This window comes from Mastomys coucha, unplaced genomic scaffold (assembly GCF_008632895.1).
Source record: "Mastomys coucha isolate ucsf_1 unplaced genomic scaffold, UCSF_Mcou_1 pScaffold21, whole genome shotgun sequence".
Lineage (NCBI taxonomy): Eukaryota > Metazoa > Chordata > Mammalia > Rodentia > Muridae > Mastomys > Mastomys coucha.
In genome coordinates this window covers 75,402,851-75,427,992 of record NW_022196904.1, presented here as the reverse complement: position 1 = coordinate 75,427,992, position 25,142 = coordinate 75,402,851, and the positions used below count along the sequence as shown (strand labels likewise).

General features: G+C 34.8%; 1 protein-coding gene and 1 pseudogene across 1 annotated transcript; both read left to right on the top strand.

Annotated features, from left to right (window-relative positions):
- The first annotated feature begins 6,708 nt into the window (after positions 1-6,708).
- On the top strand, positions 6,709-7,667 carry LOC116100627 (annotated as a pseudogene).
- Positions 7,668-14,736: 7,069 nt separating this feature from the next.
- LOC116100626 (olfactory receptor 14A2-like) lies at positions 14,737-15,744 on the top strand. The gene has a single exon (XM_031384366.1). The coding sequence runs from the start codon at positions 14,737-14,739 to the stop codon at positions 15,742-15,744; it is 1,008 nt and encodes a 335-aa protein (XP_031240226.1).
- Positions 15,745-25,142: the final 9,398 nt, after the last annotated feature.

Below are 25,142 nucleotides of genomic sequence, written 5' to 3'. Positions count from 1 at the left end.
GACTAGTACCAGACCCTACTCCAGAACTACTCTATAGTCTACCATCTATCCTACTAACCTCTTGCATGATGATGATGACTCACAGTTGTTCATCCATAACAGTCCTGTGATGAAAGATGAAATAAGTTTTACTTTAGCTACTTTAATTGAAAGTATTGAAGCGAAAGCCAGGTACCTCAGCCAAGAGAGAATAGTTGGTTGATTTTACCCAGGTTCCTAGATTAGGAAAATGTCCATCAATGTATACATGGCTAGTCTTTCACTACCATGTGTTTCCAAGTTATGTTCTACATAGAAACAGAGCTTCTCCGCTTCGAGAAAGGACAATAAAAACAAAACCAAGGAATCTTGGTCCTCTTAGAGCTATTTTGCTTTTGCCACAAATTGTTATCATCCACTACCCAGGATATCAAAAATAGACTCCCTTGAAGCAAATGGTAACTGAGTCACTGAACTGGCTCTTGGACAAATTGCTCTAAGACCAGTGAGGCCTGTTGATATTCTCATGGAATAACTTGATCTGATGTTGCTGGAGAAAACAGACAGCTCAAGCCCACAGGTTGATGGAGGAAAAAGGAAATAAAGATAATTATTTAAAGACAATAGGTTGGATTCTAGTAACTGGCTTCACCAGGTTATTTGCTTGGGGTCTAAGAAATGTTCTGAGTTTCTTAGACAATGTGAGGGTCTATAAAATATTCTGGGTTTCTTAGACCTAGTTATACTTAGACTTGAAAATCTGTCATGGGATATCTCAGCCGACATGCCCATTTTGTGCTAAAGTAAATTCAAAACAGTGAGCCCTTACTAAGGCAAGAGTATGAATGAAAGGCCAACATCGCACAGAACTCTGGGAAATGCCTTCATATAGATAAAGCTTGCAAGGGAATGATTTAATATCTGCTAGTTTTTATAGAAATATTATTTTCAGATATGTAGAAGCATTTTCCACATGGAATTACAAGTGGCTAACAGCTTTAATTTAGGCATTTCCTATTGTTCTGATGCCTACTACTCTTTTGCCTTGAAATTTAACTGATGTGGACAGAAGCAATTATTACTGAGCCCCGAGATCATTCAAACTAATAGTTTGATTAACTGTATATCAGCAGATGTTTTCCAAACTAAGAATCTCCATTTATGCATCTTAGCACACATTCTACCCAGATATAGCTATATAATAAAAAGAAAGAAAATACACTTTAATATGGATATTATACTAGAGAGGGGGGAAGATAGAGAAGAGAGAGGAAAGAAGCAGAGAGAGCAAGAGAGGGACAGAGAGACACAGAAGCAGAGAGAGAGAGAGAGGGGGGGGAGGAGGAGGAATAGTATCTGTCTTGTCCTCATTCTACTTTTAGTTGGAGCAGGCATAGGTACTTCAACAGACACAGACACATCAAGGAGAAAAACATTTTAGGAACATAAGTGTGTGGGTTAATTAGGATCTAGAGGCTTTGAAAGTTTATATTTGTGAATTAAAACAATAGTTCAACAGTTATATTCCTTAACAGAAACAATCTGACAGATTTGGAGACATTTAGACTTAGTTCTCATGAGTTAAGTAGTGTGGTAGTTTGAATATGCTTGGTTCAGGGAGTGGCATGATTTGGAGGTGTGGCCTCATTGGAGAGATTGCGGATGAGGGCTTTAAGACTTTCATCCTACCTGCCTTCAGATGAAGATGTTGAACTCTCAGCTTTTTCAGTGTCACATCTGACTGGATGCTGCCACCTTGATGTTCCCACCTTGATGATAATGTACTAAACCTTTGAATCTGTAGGCTAGTCCCAATTAAATTTTGCCCTTAATAAGAGTTTCTTCAGTCACTGTGTTTATTCATAGCAGTAAAACTCTAACCAAGACAAGGGGGTTTATATATGGCTTGGAAAGCAACACATTGTTTGTATGATAATCAGTCATGAATAATTGTTAAAAAAATCTTTTAATGCTTGTGAAAAACCTAAAAATGATGGAAAGTGACAAAGACATAAATCAGACAATTGATAACATTCTCTGTTCTCTTGTTCCCTCTGTATAATTACTCAGGTGTCAACACTGCACAGCATTTTAATTCTCATTCTGATAGGATTAATAACAGGAGACCACATGACTTCACTAAAATTAATAGTTGTTAGGGCTCCTATTTAGAGCATTCAGAATCTATGACTTGACTTATTCACTAAGACTAGCGGGGAATCTAACAGTCCAAAAGACCTTAGGCTCCAGACCTTACCACACATAACTCTATGAAGGAAGTCCCATTCAACCACAAAACTTGACATGCTAACAGTATCTTGTGGCTAAAATAAAACAAGCAAAGGATCAGGAAATTGAACAGAAATGTGTAGCAATGGGAGATGGGGAACTGGGGGTAACAACAAGAAAGTCCCAGATAAGAGGAAATTAAGAGCCTCCCAGGAACCTACAAGGTTGACATTAGCTGAAATACCACAAAGGGGAGGGAGAACCTGTTGAGACCATATACAGAGGTTAGGGATGTCCCCCCAGTTGAGGGATGGAGTCACCCATCCATCTCCAAAATTTTAACCCAGAATTGCTCCTGTCTAAAGGAAATATAGGGACAAAGGAAAGGCTATCCAGAAACTTCCCCACCTGGGGATCCATCCCATATGCAGACACCAAACCCAGACACTATTGTAGATGCCAAGAAGTGCATGCTGACAGGAGCCAGATACAGCTGTCTACTGAGAGGCTCTGCTAGATCCTGACCAACACAGATGCAGCCAACCATCAGACTGAGCACAGGGACACCCAATGGAGGAGTTAGAGGAAGAAGCTGAAGGCATCAGTTGGAGGAGAGTCCCTTGGTCCTGTGAAAACTTGATGCCCCCGTGTAGAGGAATGCTACAGAGTTGAGGCAGAAGTGGGTAGGTGAGTGGGGGAGCATCTTCATAGAAGCAGGGTAAGCGGGGGATGGGATAGGGCATTTCCAGAGGGGAAACCAGTGGGAACTGGGATTTGAAATGTAGAAAACATACAATATCCAATTAAAAAAAAAAAAGAAAACATAACAGTCCATCGAAGTCCATAGTTCTGTGAAAGCCTCTCAATGGACTAACCTTGATTGTTGGCTTCTTTTTCTGGCTATTTTGTTCTTTGAACGAAAAGGTATGTTTATCTAGGATATGTTTTTTATGCTGAAAATCTCATCTGAGAAAGGTGCAGGGGAACAGTAGGAGCATGAACACCCAGTATAGTCTCTGGCTAGCTAGTAAAGGCTTTCTCAAGGTTTAAAGTCCTGTTCAAGAAATCTTCTCTAGTGGATGCTGCGAAATACTGTAAGTCTTGAGTGATCAGGGAGAACAATTATGGGTTAAAGACATGTGCTTGGTTTTCAGACCAACATGTAATTGGCAGATAGTCTTGGAAACAAAGATGTGGAGTCATCATAACTGGGTTTCTAGTAGAAGTAAGGAACAACACTCAAAGTTCCTGATTTGAGATTCCATCCACAAAACCCTCCGGCTCCTTGCTTCTCATGGTCTTGAATAAAATGGATTATTATATAGGTGATGGAAGGTTAACCAAATGTGGAACTCCATAACACAGCTTTAATAAGTTTTTTACTCATTATGGGTTGGGACTCTTTGGTGACACAATTGTTTTAGTTCATTCACTCTTCTGTAAGTAACCTCTTAACAGCTGTTATAGAACTGTGTCAAGAAAATTATTGTTCAGACACATTGCATTTGAGTTGAATCCTCTTTTGCATCTGTTATTGGGTCATTAGCTGATGAAAAGATGTTGTTAAAATAATCCAGTAGCAGAAGTACAAATGTTATGTGTTCATTTGAATGTGTGTGATCTAGCGAAAAATAATTAGATGGATGAAGGTGAGAATACCAGATTAGTTGTGCGAGAAAAAGAAGTGAGTATATATAAGACTCTGTGGAAATATCTTTCACAAAATGAAATGTCTTATGGTTTGACTTTCTACCCCTAAAATATATAAAGCAATGGTTTGTTGCTATACAACAAAAATAATGTTTAAGGGTAAACAGTTTTCGTTGAAGAAGTTGAGTAATTGGAATTTCAAAATTATTTTGTTTCTTTCTTATGGAACATAATTATCAACTCAGTACTCACCCAAAATGATTGTAATGTTACTCTGACATCAATCTTACATGGTCTCTGTACATGCTGGTATGTTTGTTTTCATGAAACTTCCCAGACTTTCCTTCTACTACAGGATATCTCTTTTTTAATACTACCAAATCATTTAATTTCATAAATGATATCAACACAGTGTTGTTATTTTTGTTTGTAGTGCTCAGATTACTGAATAAGGATTTTTAAAATAATCTAATTTATTCTTTACATGCTAAACTTTATGGTTTTTAGAGGAAAAATGATGAGGCTGAATTATCCAGGGATATGTTTCTGAAACCATCATTTAGAGACCAGACCAGAGGTGGTAGCAGCTAATGAAGTCATTTGGGACACCATTCTTAGCTCCCGTCTTAACATGTCTGATGCTGTGAAGAGCCTCCTCTTTTCTAGTCACCTTGGCAAAGCATTTGACCCTCAATAAAGAGAATTCCTAAGGGAATCTACTTGGAGGCCTCAAGGTTCTGTGCTGATGAAATCATTATTTTTCTCAGAGCAGATCTCTGAACTCACATTTTCCTGTAACCTGGCCTCTTCAGGAAAAAACAACTGAGAAAGAAGAAAGACTGTGATGCTACCAAGTACACAATGGCTGCATCATGGCCAGTATTGCAAGAAGGGATGCCTCATTCCCTTTAAGTTTTCTGAGCAGTGTGCTCACTGTGCATCTTTGCTGAAAGGGAATATTCAGAGAGTACGTAACTGATGATATTTTATTTGTGGAAAATAACAAAGCAGAACACCCAAGGTAAGTACAGTAAGGGAGGAATTGCACACTCATTCATCAGTTTTTTTTTTTTTTTTTTTTTTTTTTTTTTTTTTTTTGCAGGTAATCAAGGGCTTATCCAAATTACTGTCAGTAGGACTTTGGTGATTTAAGCAAGACTATATTCTTTCTCATATGCATTTTGTATGTAGGGTGAATGATTCTATTTATATGTTAACTGCGTATGATTCTCTTTTTATATTTGAGTATTACTTTAATGAAAGACGTCACTGATTTTAAATTTATTTTCTCTGTGTTCAAAGTCCATTTTGTGCTTACTTTAGCTGAAGAATGTGCTATCCTGTTAATCCCAAGGGCAGTGATGAGATCTTTTAATAAAATAACATGGTGTTTGGAAGGGAATTACATCGGTCTAATTTCATTTGCAAGCTTTAGTTAAATTTTTAAAATAATTACTGTATATTTTGACCTTAATGGTAAACTAAAAATATGTAATACCATTCTCCTAAAAACAAGGAATATCATTTTGGAATCTGGCCTTTTATGAATACAATTAATAGTAATATTATTCTTAAAGAACCAGATCTAAAAATACATACAAACACTTAAAAAATAGTTTGTCATTTTTTATAAAACGTTTTCTTGAATTACAATTTTGCTTAATTTCTCAAATTGTTATTATTGAATTTATAATCCTAAAAGTCAATTTTTCTTATAGAACTGAGGCAACAGTGTCAGCATTTTTTTTTAGGAATCAGTATTTTTATATTCAGATTGGACCAAATTATATTACCAACATAATAAAATTACTTGGCTCTTTAGTTCTGAAAATATTTTCCCATAAAAATTCTCCTCTATTTAAGGAACAAAATTGGAGTAATAAACTTAGAGCATGAAGCATGTATATAGTGTTTAAATCGAGTTTTATAACTAAAACATCCAGAAGGGTTTTAAATAAGAACCGGCAGATGGACACCAAAGTGACCTTGTTTTAGTTCTACAATTGCTTGGATTGTTACAAGAGGTATATACTCAGTGTGCTTATTATAGAGTCCATAAACTTAAAAAATGACATAAGAATATTTTTATTATTGTTGTGAAATTATTTTACCTTTGTACTAGAATTAGATATATGTAGAAGTATATGTCATATACATAAATATGTCCATGGGGAATTCCATTCACTCTAATGGTAAGAATTCTCACTTTTATCAATTTTGTTCAGATCAATGTCAGGAAATAAGACGATTCAATGATGCTAAAGATAAATATTACAGAGATCAGGAACATTAAATAGGTGTTTATAAACAAATGCCTGTTTGAATTCAGGTCCCTATCTTCCTCCAACTCATATGTAAATAAGGACCATAAGTTTAAACGTGTGGGTAGTTCTTTCTATTATCAAAGTGTACTATACAGTTTTGAAGGCTTTTACTAGCAACTGTATCATCTATTGATTTCTGCATTTTCACATTAAGGAATAACCTCCTTGGGGTAAGGCAGTGTCATGTTCTTCCTTGGTTTTCAATAAAGTTAATAGGATTCCATCCCTGACCTACAATCTGTGTGATACAATGAAAAGTATGTTACCTATTTACTTTGTTTTTCATTTTGAAGTGTTAGATGGTTAAATTATTTATATTAGATATTTATTTTCAATATGAAGTGAGATAGCCCATGCATATTGTATATAAAATGTCTGTTATGTTTCCAACAGTCTTCATTTTCTCTGGTTTCTATGCATCATTTATTACCACCATAGAAGTGAATAGTTTGTTCCAGTCCTGATTACTACTCACCTAAGTTCACCTGGGTGCTGTTGATCCCTTTTAGCACAGAGAAAAAGACATATGGATGTAAAAAACCAAACAGCAGTGACCGAGTTTATTTTTCTAGGATTTCCAGGCTCCTCCTCACTGCAGCTCCCATTGTTTATGATTTTTCTCACTGTTTATTTGCTGTCTCTCATGGGAAACACCCTCATTATTTTCCTTATTCTTGTGGATTCCACACTACAGACACCCATGTACATTTTCCTAGGAAACCTATCATTCTTGGAAATCTGGTACACTACAGCCACAGTGCCTAAGTTGCTGGCTACATGTGTCACAAAGGTTGTCACCATTCCTGTTGCAGGCTGCATCACTCAATACTATTTCTTCTTCTCCCTGGGAGCCACCGAGTGCATCTTGCTGGCAGTTATGGCTTACGACCGGCATGTGGCCGTATGCCGTCCTCTACATTACTCACTTCTCATGAGTGCTCACATTTGCCTGAGGTTTTCGGCTGCATCGTGGATTGGAGGCTTCATTGCCCCTCTGCTACCTACCATACTTATCTCTCAGCTGAACTTTTGTGGCCCACAGAAAATCAATCATTTTTTTTGTGACTCTGACCCCATCTTTAAACTCTCCTGCTCAGACACATTCTTGGTGGAGGCCTTGGGTTACACCTGCAGCTCTGTGGTGATTCTCAGTTCTTTCCTTCTCACAATGAGCTCCTATGGCAACATCGTGGTCACAATAATCAGGCTGTCTTCCCGGGAAGCAAGGAAGAAAACATTCTCAACTTGTGCCTCCCATCTCACAGTAGTGACCATCTACTATGGTACCATATCTTCGCCTATGTCCGCCCTCCAGCTAAGTATAACTTCACAATTGGCAAAGTGGTCTCAGTGTTCTACTGTGTGATCACCCCTTTAGTCAACCCTCTCATATATACCCTGAGAAACAAAGATGTGATGAAAGCTTTCCAGAAATTTCTATCCCAAAAGAAGTTTTTATTGGGCAAAACCATGCATAGACTTTGAGAAAGCAACAATTACATTCTGGGGGCTTGTCTCAGGCCTCATTTAATCATGGTAAGTATTTGAATTTGGTTTTAAAAATGAACTCTGACATGATCACTTCTGCACACTTCATAGTTTCCTTTGAATGCTACTGAAAAGTTATGTTATAGCTATTCTATTTATAACATTAAGTATAACAACAAAACGATAGACAGAGTAAACAATGAAAACTTTTTGCCTATAAGATTTTCCACAATTGGTTTACTCCAAATGAATAGTTTTAAAGAAATCCTAATCCATAAAGTTTGTAATAAATGAAGCAGTATTCCTCCATGTAAGAGTCTAATGGAAACCTAATCAAAAGATCCAAAAATAGCAATAAATATTTACAACACAAATGGTGAAGAAGACAATTTTTAAGGTTCTGCAATTATTTGTTAACATAGGTGTAGCTATATAACTTTTCTAGACAAACATTGCTTTTCTGGATAATGTAAAATAGTAAATAAATGAAGAGAAATTAGAATATTAGCAAAGGTACCATGATTAAAACATTTTAAAAGGCTTGCAACAAGATAATATAAAAATTTGGTTTCTAACATGCTTAAGTAACCATGAAATTAAATTAAATGGTACATACCCACAATTTTAGCTTCTAAGAATACTGAGCCAGAAGAATAATGATTCTGGGCTAGAGAGACGGCTCATTGGTTAAGAGCACTAACTGCTCTTCCAGAGATCCTGAGTTCAATTCCCAGCCACCACATGGATCTGATGCACTCTTTTGGTATGTGCCTGAAGACAGCTATAGTGTACTCATATAAATAAGAATAAATAAATCTTTTTTAAAAAAAGAATGATTTTATGCAACACAGCAAGCTATTCTCTCAAAATAAAAAGAAGTAATAAGACACTGAAGGTTTTCCATTGCTTTATAATGGAAATTAAGAATCTTTGTTGTTTTTATTTATTTTAGTGAATTTTAGGAACAGAAGAGATGGCAAGGAAGAGTAAATCACAAATACCTTACTGGTGAGTGTTTATGTGGGTGCGTCTATACTGCTGTACCTTCTAAGTGTGGGAGTGAGTGCTATCAGAAAGAACTTAGAAAATCCGCAAAGCCACCATAGACACAGAGTGAGGACCTGCAGTGCAACAAATCACCAGATGATTGCTACCCAGAGTGAATCTTGAGAGCCACTAAATGGGCTAATTAAGAGACTATAATACAATAAGAGATTGGTACACAAGCTCATGCTTGAAATTTTTCTTGAGCTCCAATCTTATTGGAATACATAAAAATTATAAGAATAATTATTTTTATTTCTTAAAATAAGTCTATTCATTAAAATTTACATACAAGCATATAATAATCTGGTCATACTAAACACTTCCTGCATGCCTTATTGTTTCCTCATCCCCAACAAAGCTGTTTGTGCTGAAAAAGTCCCTGCCCCACTTTCATGTCTTCCTGCTTTATGACCATGTTTATCAAGGGGCTTTGTTTGGGCATGGGTGTGGAGTTCTTCACTGGAACATGGATCAGTGGCTAGAAAATTGGAGACAATGACTTTCACTTCCCCTACCACTCTCAGCTGTCAATAGTTTTCCTGGGAAGTTTCAGTCCTCATGAGCTCACCCCAATCTATGAATATTTGCATGCTCAGTCTAGAGTATGCCTTGAGGAAGCAAGAGTAGATGTTATGAATTTACAAACACCATTTTCTTTTCATGCTCTTATATTCTTTTCACTACCTCTTTCACAGTGTTTCCTGAATATTGTAGACATGTCATGAGTAGGCTCATTAAAGCAGAAGACTCAATAGTAACTTGTTGTCAACACCTTAACCAGCCCCCAATCTCATTAACACTTTACATCACAATGAAGATTTTCTGACCAAGGCTCAGGGCATCATGAATCTGGTTATGAATGTAAATATTTAGGAGCCAGTTTGACAAGTTCACTTAGCAAAATAAAATTACTATGTTCCCAAATAGGACCATTATCTCATAGGTCATGTGTCTTTGATCAGTTATCAATGAGAAGGGAGGCCATTGGTCTTGTGGAGTCTCTATGCCTCAACATAGGATAATGCTAGGGTGGTGAGTCAGGAATGGGTAGGTGGATCAGGGAGCTTCCTCATAGAAGTAGTGAGGAAAGGGAATGTGATAGGGGGATGTGGAGGGGAAACTTGGAAGGGGGTAACATTTGAAATGTAAACAAATAAAATAACCAATAGTAATAAAAAAAGAAAATATAAGACATGAACTTGCCTCTGTGGAGTTGGTCTCAGATGCAAACAGAAAATGGTTAACTTCATATAGGCAATGCCATTATTGCATCAAGTGAGCACATACATCTTGACTTGAGAATTTATATTTAAGTATGTAAAGTCTATAACTAGCAAATACTGCAGCCAACATTTCCCTAGTTTTTATATTTAAAGCTTTATATATATTTCTGAGCTTTTGTCAAAATAACTTTTACATATAAGTATGATATTTGAGCTAAAAAAATACCAGTGTGTACTAAAATGTAATTTTCCACAAAATATATCAAAGTTATACTGAAATAAACTAAAGAATACATTCTGAACTGATAAAAGGTTATTTCTGTATGTTGTCCCATTTATGGTGATTTTCTCACTTCATTGATAGTAATTTATTTCTACAATCAGATTCTGTGGAGGATTTTTAATTATATGTTGGAATATAGGCTTTGAAATGTTTCTGTTTTTCATAATTCACTTAGTCTTTTCATCAATATATTTGGATATATACCTTGGTTTGCAAGTTTATTTTCTTATGTGACTACTATGGAAGTGCTTATATTTCTTAGGAAGTCCTTTGGTCTAATGACTTCATTGTGTGTTAACACACTTATACAAAGAATAGCAGGTGAAATGTGATTATTTTTGATTTGTACATATTTTTAAATTTCCTAATTAAAAATTATTTTAAATACCTTGATTAGCAGAATATTTTCCTACTGGTCACTTTTTTAAAAATCATTAATACAAATATATTTATTTTTTGTGAAACATTCATGCACTGATTTCCATTTAAACATGTTCCAATGCCGCCAGGATATTTATGAAATGTGAATTGTGAGCTATAAAAGATAAAACTCTGAACTCAATTATTTCCATCAACCTTAAGAAAAATAAAACCGTCTTTCTTTTCGTGTTTAAGTATAAACTCTGAGAATTAATTATTGCCACTTGTAGTATTTAACAATAACACTGAAATATGACAATTATATTGTATGTATGTATATTCATATATTTGTATAAGACATAAGATACATGGGCTGAGAGAGAGAGAGAAAAGAGAGAAAGAGAAGAGAAGAGAGGAGAGAGAGAGAGCAAGAGAGAGAGAGAATAATTTTCAAAAATTTATTGCTTGTTTAAAAGAAACATTAAAATCCCAATAAGAGGCTGACAGGGTGGGTCAATTGGAAAGAATATTTGCTTACAGGCATGAGGATCTGAGTGAGTCTGGATCCCCAGCACTCACTTAAAAAGCTGGACATGGCAATATATGCTGTCATCCTAGGGTGGAGAGTAGAGGGTAGGCAGAGATAGGAGGATTTCTATGATGAGCTGAGTATCAACATCAACTCTTCCACTTCATAATTACAGGCACAATGTGACCTCATTCCTTCCCTGCCATCATGAATTCGAATACTCAAAACATGAGACCAAATAAGTCTTGGTTTTCTTAAGGTTTTTTTTTTGTTGTTGTTGTTTTTGTTTTTAATTGTTTACTTTTGTTTTTTTTTCATGTACTTTGTTACAACAATGATTAAAAATAACTAATAAGATATCACTAGAATTCTCTATATACTTTAATGTTTATTAACAACTATAATAATCTGGTCTATAATTTTATGTTCAATATAATAAAGAGTATATGTGTTTAGTTTAATATACTCTGGGGGAAACTGTAAGCCATGTTCTTCTTAATCTATTCTAATGTATTTTCTGGGGACTACGCAGTCCCTCCTTCAAAAAGTTCCAAGACTATTGCAATGGTCTAAAATAAAAAAGTAAATATAGGTAAGGTTACTCAGAAAGACATTTCCTTAGGGATTTTGAAATTAATTAACTGATTAATCAATTAATTAATTTACATCCTAAGCATTACCTCCAGCTGCCCTCACTGAGACACTCCCCCCTCTCCTTTCTGAAAGGATGGGGTATCTCCTGTGTATCCTCCCACTCTGAAACATGAAGTCTCTGCTAGATTAGGTGCATCCTCTTCCACAGAGGCCAAACAAGGTAACCCTGTTAAAGAATCGATGCCGCAGTCTAGTTACAGCTTTAAGGAGCTTCTGTTACAGTTGTTGGGGGGCCTAATTGGAGAGTGAGCTGCACATCTGCTACATATGTGTCAGGGACCTTGTTCAAGGCCATGTGTGTTCTTTGGTTGGTGGTTCAGTTTCTGAGAGCTCCCAGAGGTCTAGGTTAGTTCCTTTGGGGAATTTTAAAACAATAGCCAAGTGAGATAAAAAGATGTGTTAGAGACCTTTGGATAACACCATTTCAAAGGATATCTTATCAAGATTTATAAGGAGGTAAATGATATTCCTGCTTATATTTACTTTATTCTACATTAACAAAAGACTAAAGTTTCACACAGAATTTTGAATGCTATCAGAAGCTTAAATTGTAACTGCATGTCATGACTAGAGAGTTTACAAATATTTAGGTAATCCACCAATAATTGAATGTTAATATATAGAAAAATTATTTTTCAGTTTGACCTGTTAGAAGTTCTCCCTACATAGATCTGATGACTAATTGGTTTTCCAGAATTTGAGGAATCTGAATTGTTTTAAAATACAGATTCAAATTTCTGTTGATAGTATATTAAAATAATCTGTTCCAAAATGCACATTTAAATCTAAAAATATTTTGAGAATTAGGGTAGATACCAAAACAATGTACATTATGGGTGATTCCTTCAACCATTTTTGTGTGGTTTTTATGCTTCTTCATCTGTATGATTACAAAAGCTTAATAAAAGTCATAATATTCTCATCTGCCTGACATAATTTTTCCCTATTCACAACAGCTTTTCCTGAAGCTATTCAACTTTTCACTTGTTCTCTGCATTTGGTCTGAACGGAAAGCCTTGAAACATTAAGCAGCCACATAGCTAATCTTTAAACTAAAACTTAATTATTTCACTCTCTTAGGATTTATTTCTTTTATATTACTTTAAAGTGCTTATATTTTGTGCCTCCTCAGGAGCACAAGCTTTCTACTGCCTGACAAAACTATTTTTGTCACTATGATTTAGTTCCGTGTCTAATGTATCGTTACACTGTCTTCCTTTTCAATAAATCATAAGGCAATACCAAAAGCTAGTAAGCAGCGATGTAACAGATAGTGCTTGACTATACACAGGGTATCAGAATACGTGGATTGTAGTCAAACATCAAATCATAAAACATGCTGTGAGAGATCCAGAGGAACAAATGGAGGAAGTATTTTGGTGTGGTGTTCTCTTAAGATTCCTTTGTGTACAAAACATCAGGATATCCTGACATGTTTTACTACAAATGTTTGTAGTTGAATAATTCAAATTTTTTCTAAATGTATCTCTTTTTAAATTCATATTTATTATTTTTATTTCATGTGTATCTATGTTTTTCTTCACTTATGATTGTGTACATTGTGCCTGACTGGGGCTTATAGATGCTAGAAATAGGCATTAGATTCCTTGGAAATGCAGTTATAGCAAACTGTAAACCACCAAATCGATTTAAAAAACTGACGTCTTCTCCAAAAGCAGCATGTGTTTTATAACTGATGAGTTCCAGCCACTCACCATTTTTCTTCTTACTTTTATTTTTTCTTTTCTTTTCATTTGTATTTTTGAGACTATAATTTAGTAGAAACATTTCTCTTTTTCCTCGCCTTACTCTAAATCCTCCCATATTTTTTTCTTTTCTCCTTCAAACTCATGTCCTCTTATTTGTTTTTGTTTCTTTTTCTTGCTAACAGAGACTGATAATTTACAATTATAACACATCACTTTTTTTAGAGATAAATAGGAAAAGATTAAAAAAACAGGGAATTTTAATTGCTTTGTTAGGAAACCTATGCCTTGGGAAGTTTGGCAATAGAGATTTCATGAAAATTAGAAATGATTAATCATCAGAGAAATTAAAAAAAAAATTTACCAGTCAGGAAAGGAGTTTGATAAATGTAAACATATAAGGTAACTATGTATTTGAAAAAGACAAACTCGTGAATTATTAGGAAGGAAGGATTAGAGCTATGGATTCTCAGGCACTCCTGGTAAAGTGTATGTAATCTGGCTGATCATTATCTCAGTTTTGGACATATGGAATCTTATCAAGCCCTATTTGATCCAGAGAAAACTGCTTGTGATATAAAGGGGAATGTTCATTTGCACTGAAAATAAATAGGTGTTTATCTATCAGATGTATGATCTATACAGTAGACAAATTGTTGCTTAGGAAATGACAATTCCTATTTAGGGGATGTCATAATGAAAGGATTTACATGAAAGAAGCTTCTGCTCAAGAAAGATAGGAGCTAATAAATGAATAAGTGAAAGCTTCCAGTGCCAATCAAAGGGTACCAAATACATGATTGATGGTGGTAATTCGGAAACTTTTGAAAATGTTATTGGTACTCAGGTCTTCATCCCTGAAGTAAGACACTTACTAATGTCAGGAGAAGGCCCTGTGAATGGGAAGTATGGCTATGCAAAATTTATCAGTACTCTGACCCAAGATTAGGACAAAGGAAATAAAACAGTGTAGGGAATGAGACTAGGGTTTTATTCTGCAGTTTGTTGCCCACTAGACAATTGTAGTTTCATGTAAAGAGTAATTGAATTAGGAAAAGCACCATGCAGGTCTGTTATGATTTCCCAATAATTTGTAACAAAACATAGTATGATAAATTGTCATAAATGCTAAATTAGTATGACTTATGTATCAAGAGAAAGTAACACCTTGCAGAAAGATAAAGTAGAGGCTTTAACAACTACTTGGAATTATATCAGTTTGTGTTCATTTCTCCCACCTGACAGACCATGGGAAAAATTGAGAATGGCCAACGGCACTAGAATCACAAGGTTCATCCTTATGGGATTTTCAGATATCCCTGAGCTACAGACTGTATGTGGGGTGTTCTTCCTGGTAATGTACCTAGCAGTCATAATGAGTAACTTCCTCATCGTCACTCTCATCACTCTGGATGTGAAACTTCAAACTCCCATGTACTTTTTCCTGAAGAATTTGTCCCTGTTGGATGTCTGCCTTGTGTCCATCCCAATCCCAAAGTTCATCATGAATAGCTTAACTCACAACAACTATATTTCGATTCAGGGTTGTGCCTTTCAGATACTTTTAATGACTTCGTTCTCAGCAGGTGAGATACTTGTACTGACTGCAATGTCTTATGACCGCTACGTTGCCACCTGCTGTCCTCTGCATTATGAAGCCTTCATGAGTAGTGGGAACTGTGTACTGATGGTGGGTGTTTCCTGGACTACTGGAGTGCTCTTTGGAGCCATATATACAGCTGGCACCTTTTCCATGCCTTTCTGTGGCTCCGTTGTGATCCCACAGTTTTTCTGTGATGTTCCATCACTTTTAAGGATTTCCTGCTCTGAATCACTCATGATTATTTATATAAGTCTTGGTATTGGTATGTGTCTATGCATGTCTTGCTTTATCTGTGTCATGATATCCTACATTTACATTATCTCCACTGTGCTGAAGATTCCTACCACTAAAGGCCAGTCCAAAGCGTTTGCTACCTGCATCCCCCACCTCACTGTTTTCAGTGTTTTTATTGCCACTGCTTGCTTTGTCTATCTGAAGCCACCCTCAGATGTACCATCAATTACAGACCAGCTGTTTTCTGTGCTATATACTGTGCTGCCACCAGCACTTAATCCTGTGATCTACAGCCTGAGGAACAATGATGTCAAATGTTCTCTGAGGAGGTTGCAGCAAAATCTCAGTCCAAAGGATTCACATTACTTAACAGCTCAGCATTTCTGTCAGTGTTATAGTGCCTCACAAGTTACAAGCAAGTTTTTTAACTTTTGATTTTCAAAAAATAACAGTATCTGCACTGCTATGATAAAGCTGATCTCTTTGGGGGCATATAACTTCCTAAGAGGATTGATTATTTTCTTTTTATGGTAAGGTTCAATATCTGATTATTGATGATATATGTTCTCATTCATTTAGAAATAAAGACAAAACAAAATTAAAAACAGCACAATTAAATATGAGAAGAGAACAATCCAGGTAAATTCATGTTAGATTTCTATCTACTCTTTCTAATAATTAGAAAGAACAGGCAAGAAGCTAACACAGTAGGCCTAGTATCTACTTGGCCCAACCCTTAAAGCAGTATCAAATGCTTAAAGCAAAGACAAACTTGGAGGAAGTTCACATGATACAAATTACAGAAGATAAATAGTAGAAACACAGGTTGACTGTATTATTAGAAATATACTGGAGAGTTGGACATTCATGTGATTGTTCTTCTATAGTTTCTCCAAAATTCATTACTGACATGTTAATGAAGGCAGACTTATAAGTCTAAGGGGTGAGTTGAAATAATCATAAAAATTTGAGAGAGTTTAAAAAAGACAAAACCCCTTTCCATATTATAAAAGTTTTAAAATACTGCTAAGGGGAGGAGACTCTCTGAATGTCATACCATCCTGGAAAGGGATCCTCTGTTCGGTGAATCTATCTGAACTTTGTTCATTGAACAATAAGCTAGCAGCTACTGTGAGCTGTCACTACTATTCAGCATGGAAGTTTTTGGTTATTGTGAATGTTTTTGAATCCTCTACACTCCTATAAGGAAATAATCTTCTAAATACATTTGTTCACTAAGTTGGACTTGGGTGGAATAACCTTAGTCTTTCTTTGTCTCTTTATATGGTGTGAATAGATATTGTTTCTCCACCCTAAAAATTAAGATAACAGTTAGCTATGCTTGTCCTTCAGCCTGCCTGTAGTGCAGGAGAGTATCATCTTTTAATGTTTTGATGTGTGTATGTATATGTACTCCTCAGGGTATACAAGAATATATGGAACCTACTATAATTGCAGACTAAATCACTTTTCATTTAAAGGTTTGTTTTAAGATAAATTTAAATATCTATATACTCTCTATAGATTCTATACATTTTCATGATAATTATGTCTTTTATTTTTAATTAGTTTCCATTTATATAAAATACAATATTTGTAATGACATTTTCATAAGGTATAGACACTGTCAATTATATTAACAGTGTTTTACAGTCACTTTGACTAAAGGTTACTAGATGATAGTCATGGATTAAAGCAATGTGCATCTACCTTATATCCTATCTCTTCATAAACATACATATTGGGACAAATCATTTCTCTCTATCCTCAAGTCTGAAAACAAATGTACTTACCATTCTGGGGATACTCTCTACTAAAACCACTGCCCATAACAAATCCACTGAGACAGTTACAGTTCCCTTAAACCTTCATTCAGCCACCAGTATATTAATTTTCACTAGTGAAAATTAATGAAAATAAGCACAATGCATAGAAAAATGACCCAACTATGCTTAACACTACTTCAAAGTCTAGATGCACATAATTTTGATTCATTGAATATCAATATAATATCAAGACATAAGTTACAACAAAGAAAGGAGACAAACACCATCACCCTAGAGACTCCTATTAACATTACCTGACCTGTAAACAAAACCATTCTCCCTGCTCTGACATGGTGTCCACAAGGTATCTCTCTCTCTCAGCTGTTTGATGTTGAGGACACAACTGTTTTTACTTTATAAATAAACTTTTGTTTATTAATATTTCAAATGTTATCCCCTTTCCTGGTTTTCCTCCCTCCCGGAAACACCTTATCACATCCTCTCTCCCCATGCTTCTATGAGAGTGTTCCTTCACCCACCTAGCACTCCCACTTCCCCGCCCTCGATTCCCTTACACTAGGGCATCCATCAAGCCTTCATAGGATTAAGGACCTCTTCTTCCGTTGGTGCATGACAAGGTCATCCTTCATCCTCTGCTACATATGCAGCTGGAGCCATGTGTGTCCCTTCACTGATGGCTTAGTCCCTGGAAGTTGTGAGGTTTCTGGTGGGTTGATATTATTGTTCTTCCTATGGGGTTGCAAACTCCTTCAACTCCTTTAGTCCTTTCTCTAACCTCGGTATGATTCTAACCAAGCAAGTGAAAGATCTATAAGATAAGAACTTCAAGTCTCTGAGGAAAGAAATCAAAGATCTCAGAAGATGGAAAGATCTCATGCTTTTGGATTGTCAGGATTAATGTAGTAAAAATGGCCATCTTGCCAAAAGCAATCTACAGATTCAATGCAATTCCCATTAAAATTCCAACTCAGTTCTTCACAGAGATAGAAAGAGTAATTTGCAAATTCATTTGGAATAACAAAAAACCCAGGATAGTGAAAACTATTCTCAACAATAAAAGAACTTCTCAGGGTGAATCACCATCCCTGACCTCAAGCTGTTTACTGGTCTTTTGTGTCTGTTTATTAGTTAGCTCATTGATGAGGCCAAGAATATATAATGAAATTCATCTGACTTTCCTTGCCAAACTCCCCCAAATTAATCTGTGATCTTTACCTAGCATTTCATGCTGTCCTTTTCATATAAAATGTTATTTTATAATATTTTATATGTTTATATTTTATTTTAAGTTATATCATTTTTCTTGTGTTCTTTCCATAATTCTCTTGCACTAGTTCACTTAGTCATCTCTTTTTCTCTTTCTCTTACCATTAGGTGGTAAGGACCTTTTACAAGTTCACTCTCAACCAAGTGTTTGTTTCCAGAGGTCACAATGGCATTAAATTAAATTAAAATAATAATGGTTCAGAACCCTATGAAATAATAAAGACAAACTGATGCTAGGTGCTTGTGGAGATCATTCTTCTATAGCATGTTGACCAGGAATGAAAACATGCATAGAATTGTGGAAAACAAGTAAAGAATCACAAAGGAAGAAATATGTCTTTAAATAATTAACTCTTATGTACTTCAAAAATACCAAAGCCTCAAATTGAACAACCTGACTGATGAACTATTTCAAGTTACAGAAAAAAAAATGGAACATGTCTCCTATCCACCATACCAGATGCCTACTATGCATGATTCAATTCTAAAAGTGAGTGCTATATAAAGAACAGTTAGTAGTGCACATGAACATGACTATGAATAAGAAAAAAAACTAAATATAACTATTAGATAAATATTTAATTTTGATATTTCTGAGGACTAAACTGTGAAATATTTCAAAATGTGATATTTAGATAAAATAGATAGTAATTTGCAATGTCCATACAATTTTTTGTATTTATAATTTTTTAAATTTACACTAACTTTTTTAGATATTTTTATATCCAGACCTTATGCTGAAAGTATTTACCAGCTATAATAGTTCCCTGGTAAAATTTTTGGGATCACTTACATATGCAATCATATCAATTGCAAATATTAATATTTTGAAATGTTCCTTTCCAATTTTTATTCTTTTTTTCTCTTATTGCTCTAGCTAGAATTTCAATTACTGTTTTGAATAGATATGGCAAGAGTGGATGACCTTGTCTTTTCCCTGATTTTAATGGAATTGCTTTATGTTTCTCTGTATTTAATTTAAAGTTGACTATTAGCTTACTGTATTTTACATTCGTCACATTTAGATATGTACCTTGCATCTCTGTCTCTCCAAACTTTTATCATAAAGGGGAGTTGGATTTTTTTCAAAAGCTTTTCCAGCATCTATTTAGATGATCATATTTTTCTTTCATTTTTTATACAGTGGATTGTTGTATGTCAGTAGCCATCAAGGATATGCTAACACTAGCAGATGGCCTTCCTGGATGGGGTCCACTGATTCCACATGGTCTATGATGCATGAGCTCAATAGCAAGGTTCCAAAGAGACTTTATCACAGGATTGTTTCTTACATCTTATATGTCTTTTGTGTCACTATTAAATTAATATAATAATCCCTGGGCTTTAGCACACCATACCTGCAGCTCAACATAGAAATGAACATTTATGAATTAATGCTGTTTAGATGAATTACAGATTCTATAGAATTCCTGATTTGATTCAAATAATTTTAGGAAGAAAATTTTAAGCTATGACTTTAGCTGCTTTGCTAGAAAGAGTTAATAATGTTTGAATCAAGACTAGACTACATTCACTCCTCATATAGTAAGTAGAGACTGCATAATAAGAAATATTATGAGCTTTCATAATTACATTAAAAAGAGAAATAGACTTGGGACAAATTTGTATTCAAGGGAAAACATTTAGGTCCAAGGATATAGCCACAGATATGCACTATGATAAGGCATGGCCATGTGAAAACTGTTGCTTGAACGAGCGTATAGAATGAAATATTGTTTTGAACTTAATATCAACATCCTTCTGTAACTCCCATTTTTTGTGACATTTTATCTCCGAAGTAATTTTCTAAATAACTTTTTGTCTAAGAAAGTATAAAAAGACCATAGAAAAGAAATAAAGTTGTTGATTGAAAGGTTTGGCTTAGGGAGCTCTGCCCCAATCCATCCATTCATCCATCTGTCCATCCATCCATCTATCAAAATGTATGTGTCTATGTCTGTATTACATTTGTAGGTATATGTATATGTGTGTAAGCATGCAAGAATACTTGTAGAATGTATAAGACAAGTGGGACTAACAAAAATTTGAATGTGTTAATATGTAAATAAGAATCTGAATGAATAAAAATATAACAATATATGAATGTATATATGAATGTCTCTACATATCTGCTTATCTAATGTATGTATGTGTGTCTATGAATATTTACCTGCATAAAACATCTTAATTCTTTACCTTTCCTTCCTTTCTGGCTTACAGAGTTAACTAGCCTAGCCAGAGAAGCTTTAAGCTGCCTGGAGAGAGAAGGGAGCGATAGCAATAATTTTTTTTTTTTTTTTACATTTTTCCTTGCAGTTCAGCAACAGGTTTTAATTACCTAAGACAGTGGTTAACGCCAGAGGCCATCATAATTTAAACTTATGTCCAAGGCTGAGTCCCAGGGTGGGCTGGCTACTGGCAGTTGTGTGTTAAACCATCCCTCCATTTCTGGTATGAAGCCTACTTGGTAATGGTGAATGATGTTTTTGATGTGTTGTTGGCTTTAGTTTCAGAGATATTATTGAGTTTTTGTATCAATATTCACTAGGAAGATTGACTTGAAATTCTCATTCTTATTTGAATCTTTTTATGACTTAGTTATTAGGGTGACTGTGGCCTCATAAAATAAATTTGGCAGTGTTTCTTCTGTTTCATTTTGCAGAATAATTTGAGAGTATTGATAATAGCTCATCTTTGAAATTCTGGTAGAATTTTACTCTAAAACCATCTGACCCAGGGTTTTAAACTGAAGATTTTTTTTTAAGTGACTGTTTCTATTTCTGTAAGGGATACAGGCCTATTTTTATTGCTTACATGTCCTTGATTTAATTTTGGTAAGTTTTATTTGTAATGAAAAATTTCCATTTTCTTTAGATTTTCCAATTATATGGCATATTGATTTTGGAAATAATACCTAAAAAGGAATGGATTTTTAAATCTACTTTTAAAGAAAAGCATTTTTTAGCCATAATGTTACATTAGTAGAGGTCTTTATATATTGATGAAATATTAAGGTTATATTTTGTTACATTGGTAGAAAATCTTAGATATTGACATAGGTATAATGTTCTCATTGGTATAAATCCTTGTGAATTGACACAAAATTTAAATTCAATTTTGTTACCCTTAGATAAGCATTGGGTCTATGCAACTCATTTAAGAATACAAGGAAGGCTGAAGAGATGGGTCAGAGGTTAAGAGCACTGACTGTTCTTCCAAAGGTCCTGAGTTCAAATCCCAGCAACCACATGATGGCTTGCAACCATCCGTAACAAGATCTGACTCCCTGCCAGGCGGTGGTGGTGCATGCTTTTAATCCCAGCACTTGGGAGGCAGAGGCAGGTGGATTTCTGAGTTTGAAGCCAGCCTGGTCTACAGAGTGAGTTCCAGGACAGCCAGGGCTTCACAGAGAAACCCTGTCTCAAAAAACAAACAAACAAACAAACAACAAAAAACAAAAACAAAACAAAAAAAGATTACAAGGAAAAGACCCAGTTCTTTTAATAGATACTATTACTAAATATTTAAAATAACTAAGTAATGAAAGTTAATAGTCAAATAGTCAAACACATGATTTTATTAGATTCTTATTTAGTTTATTACAGTAATAGGTTTCCAAAGTTATTCAAATGGTAAAAGGGTAAAAATAATCAATTTAACAATTCAGTTACGGTATATACAGATACATAATCTTTAAAAGCATCAAAGATCCACAGAATATGGCATTTAATGTTATTTCATTATTATTATTATTATTATTATTATTATTATTATTATTATTATTATTTTTGGTTTTTTGAGACAGGGTTTCTCTGTGTAGCCCTGGCTGTCCTGGAACTCACTCTGTAGACCAGGCTGGCCTCAAACTCAGAAATCTGCCTGCCTCTGCCTCTCAAGTGCTGGGATTAAAGGTGTATGCCACCACTGCCCAGCTGTTATTTCATTATTAAAAGATCTTTTGACTATGAGATATGTCTTCTCCTAAAAGTAATCCTATTCCAGAGGATTATTGAGATAGAGGATGAGCATTAATACCTACATGTGGAGTTGCTTCAATTTTGGCAATCTAGCCACTGAACAAAAAAAAAAAAAATCCCCTAATTTTATCTACAGACAGAATGCTGTCCAAAAAGGACAAGTGAATACATGAGAGTCCATGACTAAGCTCTGGCAAGACAGGGTAAGCTAGTTTTTCATAATTCCTGCCTCACTCAAGGTCTGTCAAATGTTCTGACCAAAGGCTAAGATAAATGCTCCAATGCTATAAGGAATGTTGGGGATTGTCCAGGCACTCAGCTGTCTCTGCCAAATTATTTAAATTTTGGAAGCAATCACTTCTTGGCCTTTTGGCTAAGATCAAGTGTAAATTTTGTATGCTGTGTTCCTGCACTTAATACATACTCAAATATTTCTTACTTCTAAAATTTCCGAAGTGGTAGAAGACTAGTTGTAGTGTTAAAATTAAACTTAAATTGTTTTTCATTAAAAAAAGGTGTCCTAGTTCCTAAACATAACATCAATGGCTCATGCGCTAAGATCAAGACTTGATTAATGCGACTTCATGAAACTGGAAAGCTTCTGTAAGGCAAAGGACATAGTCAATAGGACAAATGGGCAACTTACAGATTGGGAAAAAAATCTTCACTAACCCCACATTCGATAGAGGGCTAATATCCAAAATATATACTCCTAGTAGCCATACACCTCTGCTGCATTTGGACGTTTTCTTCATAGATGTGTTGTCATCAAGCAAGTTTGTCAAAGACCTCATGCAATACCTATTTATGAATTCATTCTGCTTGCTATATTGTCACTTAACTTATAACATTATTTTTATATTGAAAATATATAAATCGTAAGAGTCTTTAAATTCTTGTACAGATATTGAAAATTTATAATACATGTGCAGGAGACACCTTCTAAAAGTAGCTAGGACTAGCTGCTCAATAACCTGTGGAGTTTCAACACAATACCATTCTGTACTTTTTCCCCATAAAAGATGGTATATGATTACCCTGACACAGACCTTAGTCAAAGGTTGTAAATGACCACTACCCTTCATTTTCTGAGCGTACTGCAGCCATGATTAAAACATGCACACTGCTTTCTGATATGATTACTGGTAACTCATTCCAAATTCCCATCTTACACTGCTGCAAAAGGTGACTCTGAACATATCACAAACACCAGGTTTACTAACACCTTGCAAAGCAACTCATCTACTAGTAAACCTGCATTTCACATCTTTTGCACAACAGCAAGAAATGTGTTGGGTGTTGTAACTTTTAATTTAGGTTTACATATTAATTTGCTACTCAGGTTATTGTGGTTATAAACTAATTGGTGGATATTTTAGACCCAGATCCTGCTTGATATCTGACGATATTATATTGAAATGCTTGTCTCTTCAACAGATGCTATACTAATATATTTGGAAGAACATTGTTTCTTTTTCCATCTTGATAAGACAGTTTACAGCCAATTTGCAATGAAATAAATTATGAAAGTAAGGATTATATGTAGTTAACATTTATTAGCTAATGTCACAAAATAATGTTTTCTTTAAGCTTTGTGCATTTCATGCTTAGGATGTTGAGGTTTCCAAATAAAACATTCAATATATCTGACTCTTTCAATAAAAAAATAATGTGGCTATCTTCCCTTCCATTGTCATAACTTTTCTGTTTCATAGCTTTGTTCAACTCTTCTTAGGTTGTTTTGCTTCTACTTAATTAATATTTAATACTGAGGTATTATATTTGGTAGTTGTCATAGGATTTGTTTAAACATATATATTTTTAAGCTGATAGTAGCTTACCTTTAATTTCACGCACTTAGACCTCTGTATTTCAACACTTGTTTATATATTTTAGAACGTATGATTTCTAAATCATGCATTATTCAGGGAATTTAAGTGAATGTTCAGAAAATATGTAATATACCATAGTTTACATAAATGTCAACTAAGCTTGTAGTTCAACTCCTAAAAACATAAGTTATATGAATTGTATCACGTTTAGTTTTATATATAACATTTTCTCCTCCAGGGCTCATCTGCTTAAAAACATATTCCAGTTGTAACTGAGGACATGCATTTAGATACTGCTCACATACATTGTTTTAAGACATTGAACCTATCATCTGTAATGATATCAAGTGATTTTTCAGGAAAACTTGAGGGTTTTCCACAGTGAAAAAATTGGGTCCCATGCATGGAAGGTTAACTGTGCTCAAACTTTCAAGCAAATGCCCTATTCTGTAGATCTCAGACATTTCAAAGCAAAGTGAGATAATTTCCTAAAGCCCCCCTTTTTCATAATCATCCTTCTTTCTCTTTCCCACTCTGTCCTCTATGCCCATATCTCTCACTTTCACTTCTGCTTCTCCCGATTCCTTTTCAAATTCATGTAATCATATAATCATAGCACATAAATCCATTTTATAAGTGAATGCATATATGAATATAAACAGTTTTTAAAATACATCCCATATGTTAAATTTCACTGGCATTACTAATAAATGCATCTTGTTTATCTGGAAGAAGAATTTACCATATTTTAATCAGCTTAATATTTATTGGATTATTTTTAACAACTTAAAAAGCTATTAGAAACAATATAACATATGATATATTATAATTATAAATGTTTATCATCATATTGTACAATTTGACAGACCGCCACAGCTATGTGTATTAAGAATTAACGATGTTGACGACTCCCAGGGGAGACGCAGGGCAGCAGGGACACGATCCTCTCAGCTTCCGAGTGACAGAGGGGG